A 17,706-nucleotide genomic window follows, 5' to 3' on the forward strand; every position below is an offset into this window, starting at 1 on the left:
ACGATGGGACATCTTCAGGAATTTCAGGAAAAATCTGGATTGGAGATGAAAAAACTTCCCCAGGATGGGATTCCCACAATTCCCAGATTTCCTTTGGAATCAGGAATCCACAAGGAGGAGCAGAGGCAGCTCCAGAGCCGGGATGTGCTGGCTACTCCCAAAATTCTGGTCATTCCCAAAATCCAGAAATGGGAAAAACGGGACAGAGCTCGGAAAAATTCACTTGGAGGGGGCGAATCTGAGCTCGGCTTTATCCGGAAAAAAAATCCCGGCGGGAATTGCATTTGGGATTAAAGGGAGGGATTAAAGAAGCCCCAAATTAATTTGGGAATTAAAGCCAGGGGCAGCTGGGAAGGGGAAAAATCAGGAGCAGGAGCCAATCCCAGATTTGTGTCAGGGATTAGGGCGAGGGATTTAATTGGAAAACGTGGAAAACGTGGAGAACACGGAGGGGGGAAAGGGAATTTCTCAGTCCTAGAACGCTGGGATGGAAAAATGTGTGGAGGCAGAAAATTGTGGAATTATGGAGGCTGGAATAAGGGAATTAAGGAATAATTTTCTCAGAGCTGGGAAATCTGGGAATTTCCAGATTCCCAAGCTCCCAGGAGCTGAGTTTCCATTGGGAAAAGTTTTTCCTTGGATTTCCCTGTAATTCCTGAGATTTCCTTGGTGTTGTTGCCTCTTCTCCTATCCCTCTGGAAATCTGGGAATTCTTCCCCGTGTTTTCAAAGCTGGAATTCCACCATCTAAAGGGGGTGAGTTTCCATTGGATTTCCATTGGAATAGGCCTGGAATGGGATTGGGAATGGGACTGGAAATTCTCCCTGTCCCTGTGGAATGCTGGGAACTAAAGGTGAGCGTTGGATCAAGGAAAACTTTGGAAAACACATGGAAAATACTTGGAAAAGGAATTTCTGGGGAGACCAACAGCATCCCACCCTTTAATGCCCGAGGCAGAGTGGAAAACCTGGAATGTTCCTGGAATGGGAGCTGGAATGGGCCTGGAATATGACTGAGATTGGGATCTGGAATGGGATTGAGACCTGGAATAGGAGCTGGAATGGGCCTGGAATTTTCTCTCTCCCTGTGGAGTTAAAGGTCAGGTTTGGATCAGGCAAAACTATGGAAATCATGGAAAAATATGGAAAAAGGGTTGGAAAAGGAATTCCTGGAGAGGTCAGCAGCATCCCACCCTTTGGTGCCTGAGGTTGAGCAGAAAACCTGGAATAGGACCTGGAATGGGCCTGGAATTGCATCAGGATTGGCATTGGGAATGGGCCTGGAATAGGATTTGGAATGGGACCAGGAATGTAACCTGGAATTTTCCCTGTCCCTGTGGAATGCTGGGAGTTAAAGGTCAGGTTTGGATCAGGCAAAACTGTGGAAAACTCATGGAAAAAGTTTGGAAAATAAATTCCTGGAGAGGCCAGCACCATCCCATCCTTTAGTGCCCGAGCCAAGCAGAAAACCTGGAATTGGATATGGAATGGGTCTGGAATGGGATCGGGAATGGGATTGGGATTGGGAATGGACTGGGAATGGACAGGGAATTTTCCCTCTCCCTGTGGAATGCCAGGAGTTGAAGGTCAGGTTTGGATCAGGCAAAACTGTGGAAAACTCATGGAAAAAAAATTCCTGGAGAGTCCAGCAGCATCCCACCCTTTGGTGCCCGAGGCCAAGCAGAAAACCTGGAACAGGAGCTGGAATGCCGGGAATTCTGCATCCCTACGGAACGCCGGGAGTTAAAGGTGGGCGTCGGTCTCCGCACCACCCCCGGCAATTCCAGCTCCTTTTAGAAGGCATGGAATGTGCGGGAATCAATGGAGCCGTGATTCATCCCGGCTCCCACGCTTCCCAGGCTCCGCTGACGGCTCCGGGCTCGGATCCCACACCTGGATCCCGCCCACATTCCCGGTGACGCCGATCCCGCTGAGGTAACGCTCCACCCACATCCCCAAAGTTTGGGGAAAAAGCAGGAAAAGCCACCCAGGAGACACCTGGAAGGATTCCAAGTTGGGAAAAAAAAAAGCCTGGAGCAAGCTGGGGTTCTGCCCATGGAATGATCGTGAATTCCTTTTCCAAGCCGGATCCTGGGATTCTGGAAAAAAAAAGGGAGAAGTTGGGAAGTGAAATCAGTTTTCATGGATCAGCTTGGTTGTTCCCATGGGGAAAGCATTGGGAGGTGACCCCAAATTCCCAGGAAAATGCTGGAATGTTGGAATGGCTGGAGAGGGATTCCACTCCCTGGGAAGGTCTGGATTCCCCAAGGAAAACTGGAGCCCTAAAGTACGAAGAATTCCTGAGGTGGGAAAAGCTTTGAAGAGCTCTGAGTGGAATTCCAGGAATTCCTTGGACACCTCCAGGGCCAGGATGGAAATTCCATGGGAGAATCTTGGTATGGGTTGGGTGGGAATGGAGCTGAAATCCCAACCCTTGGAATTCCAGCCCAGCCCCTCCCCACCATCCCAGCCAAAAATTCCTTCCCAAATCCCATCTATCCCTATCCCAACATTCCCAAGCAGCTTCACAGAGCCCCTCAGGTGGCCTCGGGCCAGAATTCCCAGTTTTCCATGGGATTGAGGCTTTCCCAACCTGCTTTGTCCAAGGAATGGGATCATGGAATTCCCCTGGATCCCCGTGAGGTTCCAAGGCAAGGCTGGAGCACCCTGGGATCATGGAATGGGATGGAATTCCAGGAGCTTGAAGTCCCTTCCCTCCCAAACCATTCCATGAATCCACAATATTCCCAACACTACCTGAAAAGGGGATCTGATCCCAAAAGCTGCTGCTCCCAGACAATTCCAGAGGCTCGGGATTGCACCCAGTGAAATTCCAGAGAAGCTTTTCCATGGAATGATGCTGCTCCAGCCTGGAGAATTCCAAGAATTCCATCCCAGAATTCCACGAGCAGGGATCCACCAGCCCGTGGTGGGTGCACGTCGTGATCTGGGATTTGGGAAGAACCTGAAGGATTTGGCAAATGAGGAAACGCTGGGGAATTAGGGATTGTCTCCCTATGGAATGGATTCCCAAAAGGCTCCCAGCATGGATCCATTTCCTCCTGGTGATCCCAATGATCCCAGCAGGGATCCATTCCCTCCTGGTGATCCCAGTGATCCCAGCATGGATCCATTCCCTCCTGGTGATCCCAGTGATCCCAGTATGGATCCATTTCCTCCTGGTGATCCCAGTGATCCCAGCAGGGATCCATTCCCTCCAGATGATCCCAGTGATCCCAGCATGGATCCATTCCCTCCTGGTGATCCCAGTGATCCCAGCAGGGATCCATTCCTGACTGGTGATCCCAGTGATCCCAGCATGGATCCATTTCCTCCTGGTGATCCCAGTGATCCCAGCACGGATCCATTCCCTCCTGGTGATCCCAGTGATCCCAGCATGGATCCATTTCCTCCTGGTGATCCCAATGATCCCAGCAGGGATCCATTCCCTCCTAGTGATCCCAGTGATCCCAGCAGGGATCCATTCCTGACTGGTGATCCCAGTGATCCCAGCAGGGATCCATACACTCCTGGTGATCCCAGTGATCCCAGTATGGATCCATTCCCTCCTGGTGATCCCTGAGTTTCCAGCATAGATCCATTCCCTCCTGGTGATCCCAGTGATCCCAGCAGGGATCCATTCCCTCCTGGTGATCCCAGTGATCCCAGCATGGATCCATTCCCTCCTGGTGATCCCAGTGATCCCAGCAGGGATCCATTCCTGGCTGCTGTTCCAGGTGATCCAAGGTTTTCCCTGCAGAGGAGTGGGCGAGGCCCAGCTGGAATTCCAGTCCCTTCCATGTGCCTTGGGAATGGATCCATGGCCAATTCTTGCTGCTAATTCCAAGTGTTCAAGTGCTGCCAGTGCTGCCCCTCTCCATCAATCCCTTCCCAACATTCCCATTGTTTTCCAGCTCTTCCCATCACTCCCCATCATTTCCACTGTTCCCCTTCTCTTCCCATTGCTCCCCATCATTCCCATTGCTCCCCATCATTCCCATCATTCCCATTGTTCCCCATCATTCCCATCACTCCCCATCATTCCCACTGTTCCCCATCCTTCCCCACTATTCTCATTCTTTCCTGTCACTTCCATCCCTCCCAATCCCTCCCAACATTCCAAATCATTTCCCCATCCCTCCTCATCCCTCTCCTTGTTCCCTGTCACTTCCATCTCTACATCCCTCCCAGTCATTCCCCATCCCTCCCATTGTTCCCCATCCCTCCCATTGTTCCCCATCCCTCTCCAATATTCCAAATCATTCCCCATCCCACTCCAGTGTTCCCATCTCTCCATCCTTCCCCATCCCTCACATTGTCTCCATCTCTCTCCATCCCTCCCCATCCCTTTCCAATATTCCCAATCATTCCCCATCTCTCCATCCCTCCTCATTCCTTTGCATCCCTCCCATTGTTCCCATCCCTCCCCATCCTCCAATATTCCCAATCATTCCCCATCTCTCCAACCCTCCTCATTCCTCTACATCCCTCCCATTGTTCCCTGTCACTTGCATCCCTCCCATCCTCCCCATCCCTCTCCAGCATTCCAAATCATTCCGTGTCCCTGCATCCCTCTGCATCCCTCTGCATCCCTCCCCACCTTTCCATCCCTCCCCGTCCCTCCGCATCCCTCCCATCGTTCCCATCCCTCTCCAATATTCCCAACCATTCCCCGTCCCTCCCCGTCCCTCCCATCCCTCTCTTTGTTCCCATCCCTCCCCTCCCTGCCCTCGCTCCCTCCTCTCCACTCCCGCTTTGGCTCCCACTTCCCGGCTCCTTCCCAAGCTCCTTCCCGGCTCTCCCGGATTATCCCGGCTCTGATGTCACCCCTGCGGCTCCGCTGGGAGGGACCTGCGGCCCCCTCCCCCTCCCGCCGCCCCTAGGGACAATTTGGGGAGGGGGCTCCCGTCCCTCCCTCCCTCCCTCCCTCCCTCCCTCCCTCCCTCCGTCCGTCCGTCCGTCCGTCCGCCGCTGGATCAATCCCGGCTTTTCCCAAGGATGCGTCCCCCCCCGCTGCCGGCAATCCGTCACTTAGCAACGCCCGAGGGGGGGAATTTTGGGATCAAATCCGCCGGGATGAGGATTTAAACTCTGCCCCGCTCCTGCCCGAGGAGGCACCGCCGCTCGCATCCAAGAATCCCGATTTTTGGTGGTTTGGGATTTTGGTTTTTTTTTCCATCCCCCCGCGGGAGACGCGTTTGGGAAGTGCGGGAAGAGACGATTCCCGATGGCCGAGCCCCGCGTTTAACGGGCAAAGCTCCGAAATTCCCGAAATTCCTGCGTGGGCTCCGTATCCCTGCATTCCTCTGCAGGTGACTGCGAGGGGGCCCGGTGGGCAGCAGGGACATCCAGGATTTTCTTCTTCTTTTTTATTCCCTCCTCCTCCTCCTTTTTTTTCCTCCTTTTCCTCCTCCTCCTCCACGCGCCGAGGCAAAGTCGCTTCCGTCTTTTTGGTGTGACTTCGGGCACAAAAAAAAAAAAAAAAAATCCAGGGGAAAAGAAAAAAAAACAACAAACCCTGGGAAAAAAAAAAAAAATCCAGGAGAAAGAAAACCCAGAGAGATAAAGAAAGAAAGAACAAGGGAGGGGACGCGGATCGCTGCGGAGATGAAAGGCTGGATGCGAAGAGCCCTCCCGGTGACAAAGGCCACCCCTGGCTGGTGACAAAGGCCACCCCCGGCTGGTGACAGGGCGGTGACAGAGGCCACCCCGGCTGGCAGCGATGGTGCTGCGCTCTAACCCGGGCATCATTCTCTTGTGCTCTTTCCTGCCCAGTGACTACATCATCGAGGAGAAGACGGCCGTGCTGCAGAAACGGGAGCATGAGGGCTTCGGCTTCGTCCTGCGAGGGGCCAAAGGTAGGGATGGATGGATGGATGGATGGATGGATGGATGGATGGATGGATGGATGGATGGATGGATGGATGGATGGATGGAGCCCGTTTTTTTCCAGGTTTTTTTGGTTTTTCTGGGAAGCGTGGTGGTGTTGGTGCAGCGGCGGGAGGAGAGGAGAGGCGGCAGTGGAGGGGCTGGAGGGGATTGGGGTTGGGGCTGTGGCGTGGAGTTTGGGGGTTTAGGGTGTTATAGTGCTCCTGGAATTTTTGGGAATTGTCACTGCTTTTCCCTATGGGAATGAATGGCCCCTTGCTCAGCTCAGGATTCTCATTCCTGGCAATCCTGGGGGTCTCCAAAGGGATTTTATTCCCTGGCTTGTTCAGTGTCGTGGTTTGATGCTGAGTTCTGGAATTTGGGGTTTTGCTCGTTTGGAATTTTTGGGAATTGTCCCTGCTTTTCCCTCACGGAATGAACAGCCCTCGCTGGACTCGGGATTCTCATTCCTGGCAATCCTGGGGGGCTCTGAAGGGATTTCATTCCCTGGCTTGTTCAGTGTCGTGGTTTGGTGCTGAGTCCTGGAATTTGGGGCTTTACTGATTTGGAATTTTTGGGAATTGTCACTGCTTTTCCCTATGGGAATGAATGGCCCCTTGCTCAGCTCAGGATTCTCATTCCCGGCAATCCTGGGGGTCTCCAAAGGGATTTTATTCCCTGGCTTGTTCAGTGTCGTGGTCTGGTGCTGAGTCCTGGAATTTGGGGCTTTGCTGCTTTGGAATTTTTGGGAATTGTCACTGCTTTTCCCTCACGGAATGAACAGCCCTGGCTCAGCTCAGAATTCTCATTCCCAGTAATCCTGGGAGGGTCCAAGGGGATTTTGTTCCCTGGCTCATTCTGGGTCATGCTCTGGGGTTGTGGGTTGAAATTTTAGGGGGTTTTGGGCTGCTGATGGCTTGGAATTTTTGGGAATTGTCGCTGCTTTTGGCTGTGGGAATGAACAGCCCTTGTTGAGCTCAGGATTCTCATTCCCAGCAATCCTGAGGGGCTCCAAAGGGATTTTCCTCCCTGAATTTCTCGATTCTGTGCCTTGTCCTGCTGCCATCGTGGCTCTCTTGTATTTTGGGGGGTTTTGGTGCTAGTGGTGGCTTGGAATTTTTGGGAATTGTCACTGGTTTTCCTGCAGGGAATGAACAGCCCTTGCTCAGCTCAGGATTCTCATTCCTGGCAATCCTGGTGGGCTCTGAAGGGATTTTATTCCCTGGCTGGATCAGTGTCATGGTCTGCTGCTGAATCTTGGAATTTGGGGCTTTGCTGCTGGAATTTTTGGGAATTGTCGCTGCTTTTCCCTCACGGAATGAACAGCTCAGGATTCTCATTCCCAGTAATCCTGGGGGAGTGGTGAAAGGGGATTTAATTCACTGGCTGGTTCAGTGTCGTGGTTTGCGGTTGTGGCTCAGAATTTTGGGGGGTTTTGGTGCTGGTGATGCCTTGGAATTTTTGGGAATTGCCACTGCTTTTCCTTGAGGGAATGAACAGCCCCTTCCCAGCTCAGGATCCTCATTCCCAGCAATTCTGGGGGGCTCCAAAGGGATTTTATTTGCTGGTTCTGTGCCTTGTCCTGGTGCCAAATCTCTTTCCGAGACTTTGGTGCTGTTGGTACCTTGGAATTTTTGGGAATTTTCACTCCTTTTCCTTCAAGGAATGAACAACCTTTGCTCAGCTCAGGATTCTCATTCCTGGCAATCCTGGGGGGGCTCCAAAGGGATTTTCCCTCCTGGATTTAATTCACTGGCTGGTTCAGTGTCGTGGTTTGGGGTTGTGTCTTGAAATTTTGGGGATTTTTGGTGCTGATGGTGCCGTGGAATTTTTGGGAATTGTCACTGCTTTTCCCTGTGGGAATGAGCAGCTTGTTTGGCTCGGGATTCTCATTCCCAGTAATCCTGGGGACTCTGAAGGGATTTTCCCCCCCGGATTTCTCCGTGTCCTGCTGCCATCGTGGCTCTCGGAATTTCGGGAGGGTTTTGGTGCTGGAGCTGCTTGGAATTCCTGAAAACTGTCCCTCCTTTTCCCTGTGGGATGAACAGTCCCTGCTCGCCTCCAGAGCCCCATTCCCAACAATCCCAAAGGAATTTTCTTCCCTCATTCCATCTTTTCCTTTCCCGCTTTCTGGGGTTTCTGGTGTGGATGGTGTTTGGAATTTTTTGGGAATTTTCACTCCTTTTCCCAGTGGGAATGAACAGCTCCTGCCTGACTCCATCCGTGGCTTTTTGGGGGTCGGAATGCTCGGAGCTTTTCCCTGGATTTTGGCTGGGGGGAGTTTTGGGATCCCTGGGGAAAATCGGGAGAGTTTTCCTGCTGTTCCCACCCCGGAGCTCATTCCTGGCTCATCCCGGGACTGGGATATTTTGTGGGAGTTTCCCGAGGCTCCTTTGGCCAGAATTCCACCTTTTTGCTGCAAAAAAAAAAAAAAAAAAAAAAAAAAAATGGAGACTTGGGAATGTTCCTATGGATTTAGGGAAGAGGAGGCGGGAAAATCTCGGGATGCAGAGACCTCTCCACCCCCGGCATTCCCAGGAGCAGAGGGACAGCAGAACCATTTTTCCACGTGGGAGGAAAGCTGGGAAGAGCTGCAGATCCAGCCTGGAATGGGATTTTCCAGGAGAATTCCTGGATTTCTGTTGTTCTGTCCCTCCTCCCAAGGTCTGCATCCCACTGGGAATTTTGCTCCCATTCCAAAGGACTTTTAAATCCGTGGAACACCAAGTGAAACTTCAGGGCTCAAAATGGCATCCATGTTTTTTTTTTTTTTTTTTCCCAGGATAAATCCTGCAGCTTTTGTGTTGGAAAAACCGAGGAATTGAATCCCATTCCATGTTTTTTCCCCCCTTTTTTCCCCATTTCTGGCTCTCCTGCCATTCCCAGTTTTCCTTCCTTTGCAGAGGGAAGCACTCAGAGCGGGCGTGGGGTTCTGTGGGATTCGGGAATTCTGTGGGATTTGGGAATACCGTGGGATTTGGGAATTCTGCGGGAAGCACATGGATGCAGAGGGGTCCTGGCATGGAATATCCAGAATCTGGGAATGCTCCCTCTGGAGCAGCATTCCCAAATTAGGGAAGTGGCTCAGAGTCCCCCCATTTCCCAGCCCCTCATCCCAGTATTCCATGGATTTTTAGGCTGGCATTCCGTGGATTTTTAGGATGGGAATTTGTCCCATCCATGTCGCCACTGCTCCCTTAGGATTTTCCTGAAAATCCACTCCAGTCCTGTGGGGGAAAGAGGGAAAAGGGGTTTGGAAAAAGCAGGGCTGGAACTTCATCCCAGGCAGGGGGAGGGAGGTGGATTTTGGGATGATCCTTAAAGGAATTTGCTCTTCCTGCCCCAAATTCCTCTCTGGAATTCTCCCATCCCTGTGAGCACTTCCAGGGAAAAGGCTCTGCCCACTCTGGGGTCCTTCCCAGCCCATCCCAGCTCCAGCTCTTCCCAATTCCTGAGGGGATTATCCCATTATCCCACCCCATTATCCCACCCCATTATCCCATTGTCCCATAATCCCACCCCATTATCCCACCCCATTATCCCTTTATCCCATCCCATTATCCCACCCCATTATCCCATCCCATTATCCCATTGTCCCATCCCATTATCCCATCCCATTATCCCACCCCATTATCCCACCCCATTATCCCACCCCATTATCCCACCCCATTATCCCATCCCATTATCCCATTGTCCCATTATCCCACCCCATTGTCCCATCCCATTGTCCCATTATCCCACCCCATTATCCCACCCCATTATCCCACCCCATTATCCCACCCCATTATCCCACCCCATTATCCCATCCCATTATCCCATCCCATTATCCCATCCCATTATCCCATTATCCCATTATCCCATCCCATTATCCCATTATCCCATCCCAGGGACTGGAGTTTTCCCATTTATCCCAGTCCCTGCAGTTTTTGGAGCTGGCCTTTCCCCATATCCAATCCCTTGGGAATTCCCAAAGAATCTATGACATTCTCTGGATCCCTGGAATTGTCCAAGGCCAGGTTGGAGCATCCTGGGATCATGGAATGTCATCATGGAATGGGACGAGCTTTGAGGTCCCTTCCCACCCAACCCATTCCATAATTTTGTGATTTTACAGATAACAAGGATACATCCTAAAATCCAAATTTAAGGGAATCAATCCAAGTTTTTCCTGGGTGGGATGAGCTTCCCTTGGTTTGGCTGGGGAGAACCAGGTTATTCCCCAAATTCCCGAGGTTATTCCTTCCCCTGGATCTTTGGAAAGAGTTGATCCCAAGGGAAAGGAGGAGAGGGAACAGCCCCGAGCTGGGCTGGGGGTTGGATATTCCAGGTGGGAATTCCTGGAGTTTGGAACTTGCTGGGATCTGTGGAATCGATGGATCCTTTGGGAATTCCATGAGCTCGGAGCTCTCCACGATCCCTGGCATTGCAGAATCCTTTGGGAATTCCTGGAGTTTGGAACTTGCTGGGATCCATGGGATGGGGATCTGCTCCAACTGCCTGACCACTCCAGGGCTGACCAGGGTGGGATTTGGTGTCTCCAGGGTGGAATTTGGTGTCCCCAGGGTGGAATTTGGTGTTCCCAGGATGGGATTTGGTGTCCCCAGGATGGGATTTGGTGTCCCCAGGATGGGATTTGGTGTTCCCAGGATGGAATTTGGTGGCTCCAGGGTGGAATTTGGTGGCTCCAGGATGGGATTGAGTCTCCAGGATGAGATTTGTTTTCCTAGGATGGGATTTGGTGTTCCCAGGATGGGATTTGGTGTCTCCAGGGTGGAATTTGGTGTCTCCAGGGTGGAATTTGGTCCCCCTTGATGAGACTGGGTCTCCAGGATGAGATTTGTTTTCCCAGGATGGGATTTGGCATCCCCAGGGTGGAATTTGGTGTCTCCAGGGTGGGATTTGGTGTCTCTAGGATGGAATTTGGTCCCCCTTGATGAGACTGGGTCCCCATACCAAGATTTGGTGTTCCCAGGATGGAATTTGGTGTTCCCAGGATGGGATTTGCTTTCTGAGGTTGGATTTTGATTCCCCAGGATGGATTTTGTTCCTCCTGGAAGGGATTTGGTGTCTCTAGGATGGAATTTTGTTCCCCTTGAAGGGATTTGGTTTCTCAGGATGGGATTTGGCATCTCCAAGATGGAATTTAGTTCCCCATGATGGGATTTGGTTCCCCTGGTTGGGTTTGGTCCTTCCAGGATGGATTTCATCCCCAGGATTGGATTTTGGTCCTCCAGGATGGGATTTGATTCCCCAGGTTGGGATTTGGTGTCCCAGGATGGATTTTGGTCCTCCAGGATGGGATTTGATTCCCCAGGTTGGGATTTGGGGCTCCCCAGGTTGGGTTTGATGTCTCCAGGATGGATTTTGTTCCTCCAGGATGAATTTTGGTGCTTCCAGACCTTCCTGGTGACCCAGCTCTGCCAGGGCTTCTCCCACAGCTGGCTCTGGAATTCCAGCTGGGAATTGTTGGGATTTAAGCCCAGGAATTCCCAATTCCCTGACCAGAGCCATGGTGGCTCCTCAGGGGGTTCCAATGGTGCTTCCTGGAATTCTGGAGTTTTGGTGGGAAAGGCTGAACCTCCTGGTCCGGGAATTCCCCTCATTCCCAGTGGGAACTTCCTGGATTTACTTCCCAACTTTTTGGAGACTCTTCCCATTGGATTTCCTCCCTGGGACAGAATTTAGGGATGGATTTCCCTGATTTCCACACCTGGAGCATTCCCCAGATCCTGGGTTGGGATGGTTTGGTCCCAAACTGTTTTTGGGAATGGCTGAGCTGGGATCAGGAAAGATGGGTCAGGATTCCCAGGATCTTCTGGGAGCAGGGATGTCCTTCCCCTCTTCCTTCTCCATCCCCAGGGGTTGTAAAACCTGGGATAAAAATTCCCAAGGCCAGGACAGGGCTTGGAGCACCTTGGGATAGTGGGAAGTGTCCAAGGGTTGGGATTGGCTGGGATTTGGGTCATTCCCTCCCAAACCATTCCAGGATTCCAGAGCCAGGGGAGCTCCCAACACCAGGAGAATATGGAAATCCTGGAGCAAATCCCATGGGGATGAGAAGGGATTGCATCAGCTTCCCTCTGGAAAACTGGGAATGTTCTCCTGGAGAAGGATCAAGGGAGAGTTTTCAGCACATTCCAGAGGCTCCAGGGGCTCAAGGAGAGCTGGAATTTGGGAAATGCATGGAGGGACAGGACACAGGGAATGGCTTCCTACTGGGAAAGGGGAGCTTGGGGTGGGAATTTGGGAAGGAATTCCTGGCTGGGCTGGAACTGCCAGAGAATCCCTGGAATGTCCCAGCAAAGGCTGGAACAGCCTGGGATGGTGGGATTGGGATGGGATGGGATTGAAGGTCCATGGATCCCATCCCAAACCATTCTGGGATCAAGGACACTCAGAATCCATCCCCGAGGGATTTTCATGGAATTCGGGGATGGAAAAGGGAAGGGAGACCCTTCCAGGAGTCCTGAGATTCCCAGTGCAGCCCCCAGATCCCAAAATTCCTTCCTAGAGAGGAGCTGGGGTGGGGATGGATCCAATCTTGGGCTGGGAGAGCTGGGAATGGAGGGAATTGCCTGGATGGGGGAGCTTGGGGTGGGAATTGGGGCAGGAACTGCCAGAGCAGCTGTGGCTGCCCCTGGATCCCTGGAATGTCCAAGGAAAGGTTGGATCACCCTGGGATCATGGAATTGTCCCTGTGTTCATTTTCTCTCTCCTGAACGAAATTCTGCTCCCAGAATTTATTCCATAGGGAGGCAATCCCTGATTCCAGAGCATTTTCCCATTTGCCAAATCCTTTGGGCTCTGGTGAGTCTTCCCAAATCCTGGATCACGACGTGCACCCACTGTGGGCTGGTGGCTCCCAGCCCACGAGAAAAAAAAGCTGGAAAAGTGCCTGGAATGACACATGGATAACTCAGGGGACGGATTGGAATGGGATAGGGTGGGATCCATGGGATGTGGTGTTGGCTCCGTGAAATTTATCCCAGAGAACCCACAGCTGCCCCTGGATATCCCTGGAAGTGTCCAAGGCCAGGTGGAGCAGCCTGGGATGTCGGGAGATGAAATTCTGGAAGGGATCCTGAAGGGTTTGGAGATATTCCGTTGGAATGTCTAAAAATAGGGATGAGCTGTCAAGCGTTTGCCACTTCTCCCGGGAAAGGCAGAAATCGTGGAAAGCCGTTGGTGGGAAGCAGCTGAGAAGCTTCAGCACATGGAGGGATGGCAGGGAAAGGTTCCCTGGGTGTGATCCCTGCCCGAGTGGAAAAATCCCGCCCGAAACGCGGGGGGAAAAAACGGGGAAAGGAGGAAAAATCTTGGATCTGGGTTTGGCAGGAAGGGAGGGGAATGTTGGGAATGTGGAGGGAAGGACATCGAAGGAGAAGCCACCGGGATCACCGCAGGGATTGGGGATCTGTCATCTCCTAAAAAAAAAAAAATTAAAAAATGAATCCGTTTTGTGGGATAATTTGTAGGGATGAAAATTTCTCCAGGCGGATTTGGGAATGAAGAGACCCCACGGCTCCGTGGGAAGGATTTGGCTGGAAGCAAGAGGGATGAGGGAAATCTTGGAATAAGGAAGGCAGGGAGGATTGAATGGATACATTTTCCTCAGGCTGGATTGTCCCAGTGGGAATTTTTGGGAATTTTCCTGGTTTTTGGGAGCTCTTGTGGCTCCAGGGATCCATTCTAGGAGCTGAATGTCTGGGATCGGGGTGGAATAGAAACATTTGAAAAACTTCCTGCACTGTCCCAGTGGGATCTCCTGGATCCTGAGGGATCTTGGGATGGGTTTGGAGCTCCTTCCAACCCAAACCATTCCAGGATTCCGGAATTCTGGAATCCCTGCCCACGGAATGGGGGCAGTGCCTCGGGAAGGGCGCAGGGAGGGCAGGGCAGAGCGGGATCTGCGTCGGGATTGGGGCCAGGGGAGCTTTGCTGGGATTTTTGGGATCATTTTTCCATGGAAATGACACTCAGGCCTTGGCAGAGGTTTGGAGTCGCCATTCCTGGAGGAATTCCTGGAATTCCTGGATGTGGCTCTGCTCTGAGCAGAGCACTATCCCAGACTGCTCCAGGGTGGGGGATTTTTCAAGGAATTCGTGGAGCTTCTATCCCTGGAAATGTCCAAAGAACCTGGGAATGCTGCACTTGGGAATGTGGGGTGGGGAGGCTTTGGGAGTGCTGGGAATGGTTGGATCCGATGGGATTTTCCAAGAGATTTCCCAACAAAGTTGACTCCATGAATCCATCACTGATTCCATGATTGATTACATCACTGATTCCATGATTGATTCCATCACTGATTCCATGATTGATTTCATTATTAGTTCCACCATTGATTCCATCACTGATTCCATGATTGATTCCATCACTGATTCCATGATTGATTTCATTATTAGTTCCACCATTGATTCCATCACTGATTCCACCATTGATTCCCATATTGATTCCATCATTGATTCCAGTATTGATTCCACCATTGATTCCTTTGTAAATTCTATCTTGGATTCCATCATTGATTCCATTTTTTATTCCATGACTGATTTCATTATTAGTTCCACCATTGAATTCCACCATTGATTCCCTTTGTGATTCCATTACTGATTCCATCATTAATTCCATGATTGCTTCCATCGATTCCCTTTTTTATTCCATTATTGATTTCATTTTTAATTCCACCATTGATTCCAGCATCAATTAAATTATTAATTCATTGATTCCCCTTTTTATTCCATTATTGATTCCAGCATTGATTCCAGCATGGATTCCAATATTGATTCCATTATTGATTCCATCTTGGATTCCATTATTGATTCCATCATCGATTCCATCATTGATTCCATCATTGATTCCCTTTTTTATTCCTTTATTGATTTCATTATTAATTCCACCACCGATTCCAGCATTGATTCAATTATTGATTCAATTATTAATTAATTGACTCCCTTTTTTATTCCATTATTGATTTCATGATTAGTTCCATTATTTATTCCATTATTGATTCCATCATTGATTCCATTATTGATTTCATTATTGATTCCATCTTGGATTCCATTATTAATTCCACCATTGATTCCAGTATTGATTTCATTATTAATTCCACCATTGATTCCATTATTGATTCCATTTTTGATTCCATCTTGGATTCTATTATTAATTCCATTATTAATTCCATTATAAATTCCATCACTGATTCCATCATCGATTCCAATATTGATCCCAGTATCGATTCCACCTTGGATTCCATCACTGAGGTGAGGACAGGGGACACAACCTCCAGCTGTTCCACCTTGGAATCATGGGAAAATCCTGGAAAGGCTTTTCCATCCCTGGCACGGGAATGGAAGCCCAATTCCCGATGGGAATTCCAGCACTGGGGGACACAGGTCAGGAGTGGAATTCTGGGAACAACTGAAACCAACTCCATAATTCCATGATTTCCAGAATGCTGTGGACAGTCTGAGCCTTCCCGTTTGGAATTTTTTGTGAATCCCTCAAATTCCCTTCCCGTTGTGTTTTCCAGCGGAGACTCCGATCGAGGAGTTCACGCCCACGCCGGCATTCCCAGCGCTGCAGTACCTGGAATCCGTGGATGTGGAAGGAGTTGCCTGGAGAGCGGGATTGCGCACGGGGGACTTTCTGATCGAGGTGAGCTCCTGGTGGAATTCTGCTCCTTTCTCCGGGGATTGGGGAATTTACCCGGAATGTTGGAATTCTCTGGGTGTGGATCAGGAGGATCCAGAATCCTCCAGGTCATGGAACTTCAAGAGATTCTTTGGATGTGGATCCAGAGGGCTCCCAGGTGTGGATCAGGAAGATCTGGAATTCTCCAGGTCTGGATCCAGAGGGATCCAGAGGGATCCAGGCCATGGAGCTTCCAGGAGAACTTCGGGTGTAGATCAAAACAATCCAGAATTCTCCAGGTATGGATCAGGAGGTTCTGGGATTCTCCAGGTCTGGATCCAGAGGGATCCAGAAGGATCCAGGCCTTGGAGCTTCCAGGATTCCTCCAGGTCTGGATCAGGAGGATCTGGGGTTCTCCAGGTCTGGATCAGGAGGATCTGGGGTTCTCCAGGTGTGGATCCAGCCTCTCCCAGTGCTAGTGAATTCCCTTGGACTTGTGGCTGCTCCATCCCGTGGAGAACACACTGGGATTTAAGGAGATTCTCTGGATTTGTTGGTTTTTCAGGGATTTTCCTGGCTGGAGGAGGAACTTAGGATGTTCCCATGGGATTTGGAGTTCCCCGAGCCCGAGTCCCTGAGGGATGGGATTGGTGGGAACAGGACAGGGCTGGAGTTTGGAAAAGCAGAAAAAAGGTTTTCCAGAGGGAAATCCAAGGAATGCTTCAGGGAAAGGGCAGGAATTGGATCCAGGCACTGCTTTGGTTGGCAACTTGGATTCCAATGGAATGTGCAGAGTGTTGGGATTGGGATGGATCCTGCCAGGCTGGGAAAACTGGGAATGTTCTCCTGGAGAAGGGAAAGATCCAGGGAGAGCTTCCAGCACATTTCAGGGCCTGAAGAATTCATAATTCCAGGAGAGCTGGAATTTGGGAAAGGCACAGAGGGACAGGATACAGAGGATTACGTCCCACTGGGAAAAAGGAGATTGGGGTGGGAATTTGGGAAGGAATTCCTGGCTGGGCTGGAATTCCCCGAGCAGCTGTGGCTGCCTCTGGATCCCTGGAATGTCCAAGGAAATGTTGGAGCAGGCTGGGATGGTGGGAAGTGTCCTTGGAATGAGCTCTGAGGTCTCTTCCCACCCAAACCATCCCAGGTTTTCACCTGGAATAAATTTTTGGAGTTTTGTGTTGCCAGACGTGCTTTGGGTGGGAATCTGATCCTGATTTTATTCCCACTGAGGATTTCAGGCTCTTTATCCATGGAAAGCTTGGAGAAGCTCAGGGATATTCCCAATCCTGCTTTTCCTGACAGGAGAAGGAGGAAAACATCCACTTCCAACCCTTGGACACCTCCAGCTATCCCAGGCTGCTCCAACCTTCCCTTGGACATTCCAGGGATCCAGGAGCAGCCACAGCTGCTCTGGGAATTCCAGCCCAGCCAGGAATTCCTGCCCAAATTCCCACCCCAATATCCTCCCTTTCCCAGTGTCCCTCCATGCCTTTCCCAAATTCCAGCTCTCCCAGAGCCCCTCCAGGCCCTGGAAGCTCTCCCTGGATATTTCATTTCTCCAGGAGAACATTCCCTGTTTTCCTGGCAGGCTCCAGAGAGGCTCCAGCCTTGGAGCAGCTCCAGGGCCTCCTCTGGATTCCTTCCAATGGATTCAGGAGCTGATTTGGGAATTCCCTGAGCTCTCCTTCCCTACTGGGAATTGTCCTTTTCCCTCCGAGCTCGTTTTGTCCATGAAATCCAATTTCTGGATTTTCCTCATCTCCTCCTTTTCCATGGATAATTTCCCAGCTCCAGCCCCGTGCATTCCCTGAACTTCCTTTTGGGGCCAGTGTGACACCAGGAATGGCCCTGCCCGCTTCCCAAAATCCCAGAGCTGTTCCCATGTGCTTCTCCTCCAAATCCCGGGATCCCTGAGCTGGGAAAATAATTCCAGGGGCCTGATCCCCAACCCAGAGCAGGCAGTGGAATTCCAGGAATTCCTTGGATACCTCCAGGGATGGTGACTCCAAACTTCCCTGGGCAGCCCCTGCCCAGGCCTGGCTGCCCTTTCCAGGGGGAAATTCCTGCTGATTCCAAGCTTCCAGAACCTCTCCAGGTGTGGATCCAGAGGGATCCAGAGTCCTCCAGGTGTGGATCAGGAGCTTCCAGGAGTTTTCCAGATGTGGATCAGGAGGTTCTGGAATTCTCCAGGTGTGGATCAGGA

General features: G+C 51.0%; 1 protein-coding gene across 1 annotated transcript in view; it reads left to right on the top strand.

Moving 5' to 3' along the window:
* SHANK3 (SH3 and multiple ankyrin repeat domains 3) overlaps positions 1-17,706 on the top strand; it is a gene marked incomplete at its 5' end in the record, with an annotated part of 112,189 nt that overhangs the window by 43,518 nt on the left and 50,965 nt on the right. Inside the window, 2 exon segments of the mRNA XM_079304483.1 lie at positions 5,775-5,857; positions 15,394-15,518. Of these exon segments, the coding sequence (XP_079160609.1) occupies positions 5,775-5,857; positions 15,394-15,518 (208 nt within the window).

This window comes from Erithacus rubecula, assembly GCF_903797595.1.
Source record: "Erithacus rubecula genome assembly, chromosome: 4".
Lineage (NCBI taxonomy): Eukaryota > Metazoa > Chordata > Aves > Passeriformes > Muscicapidae > Erithacus > Erithacus rubecula.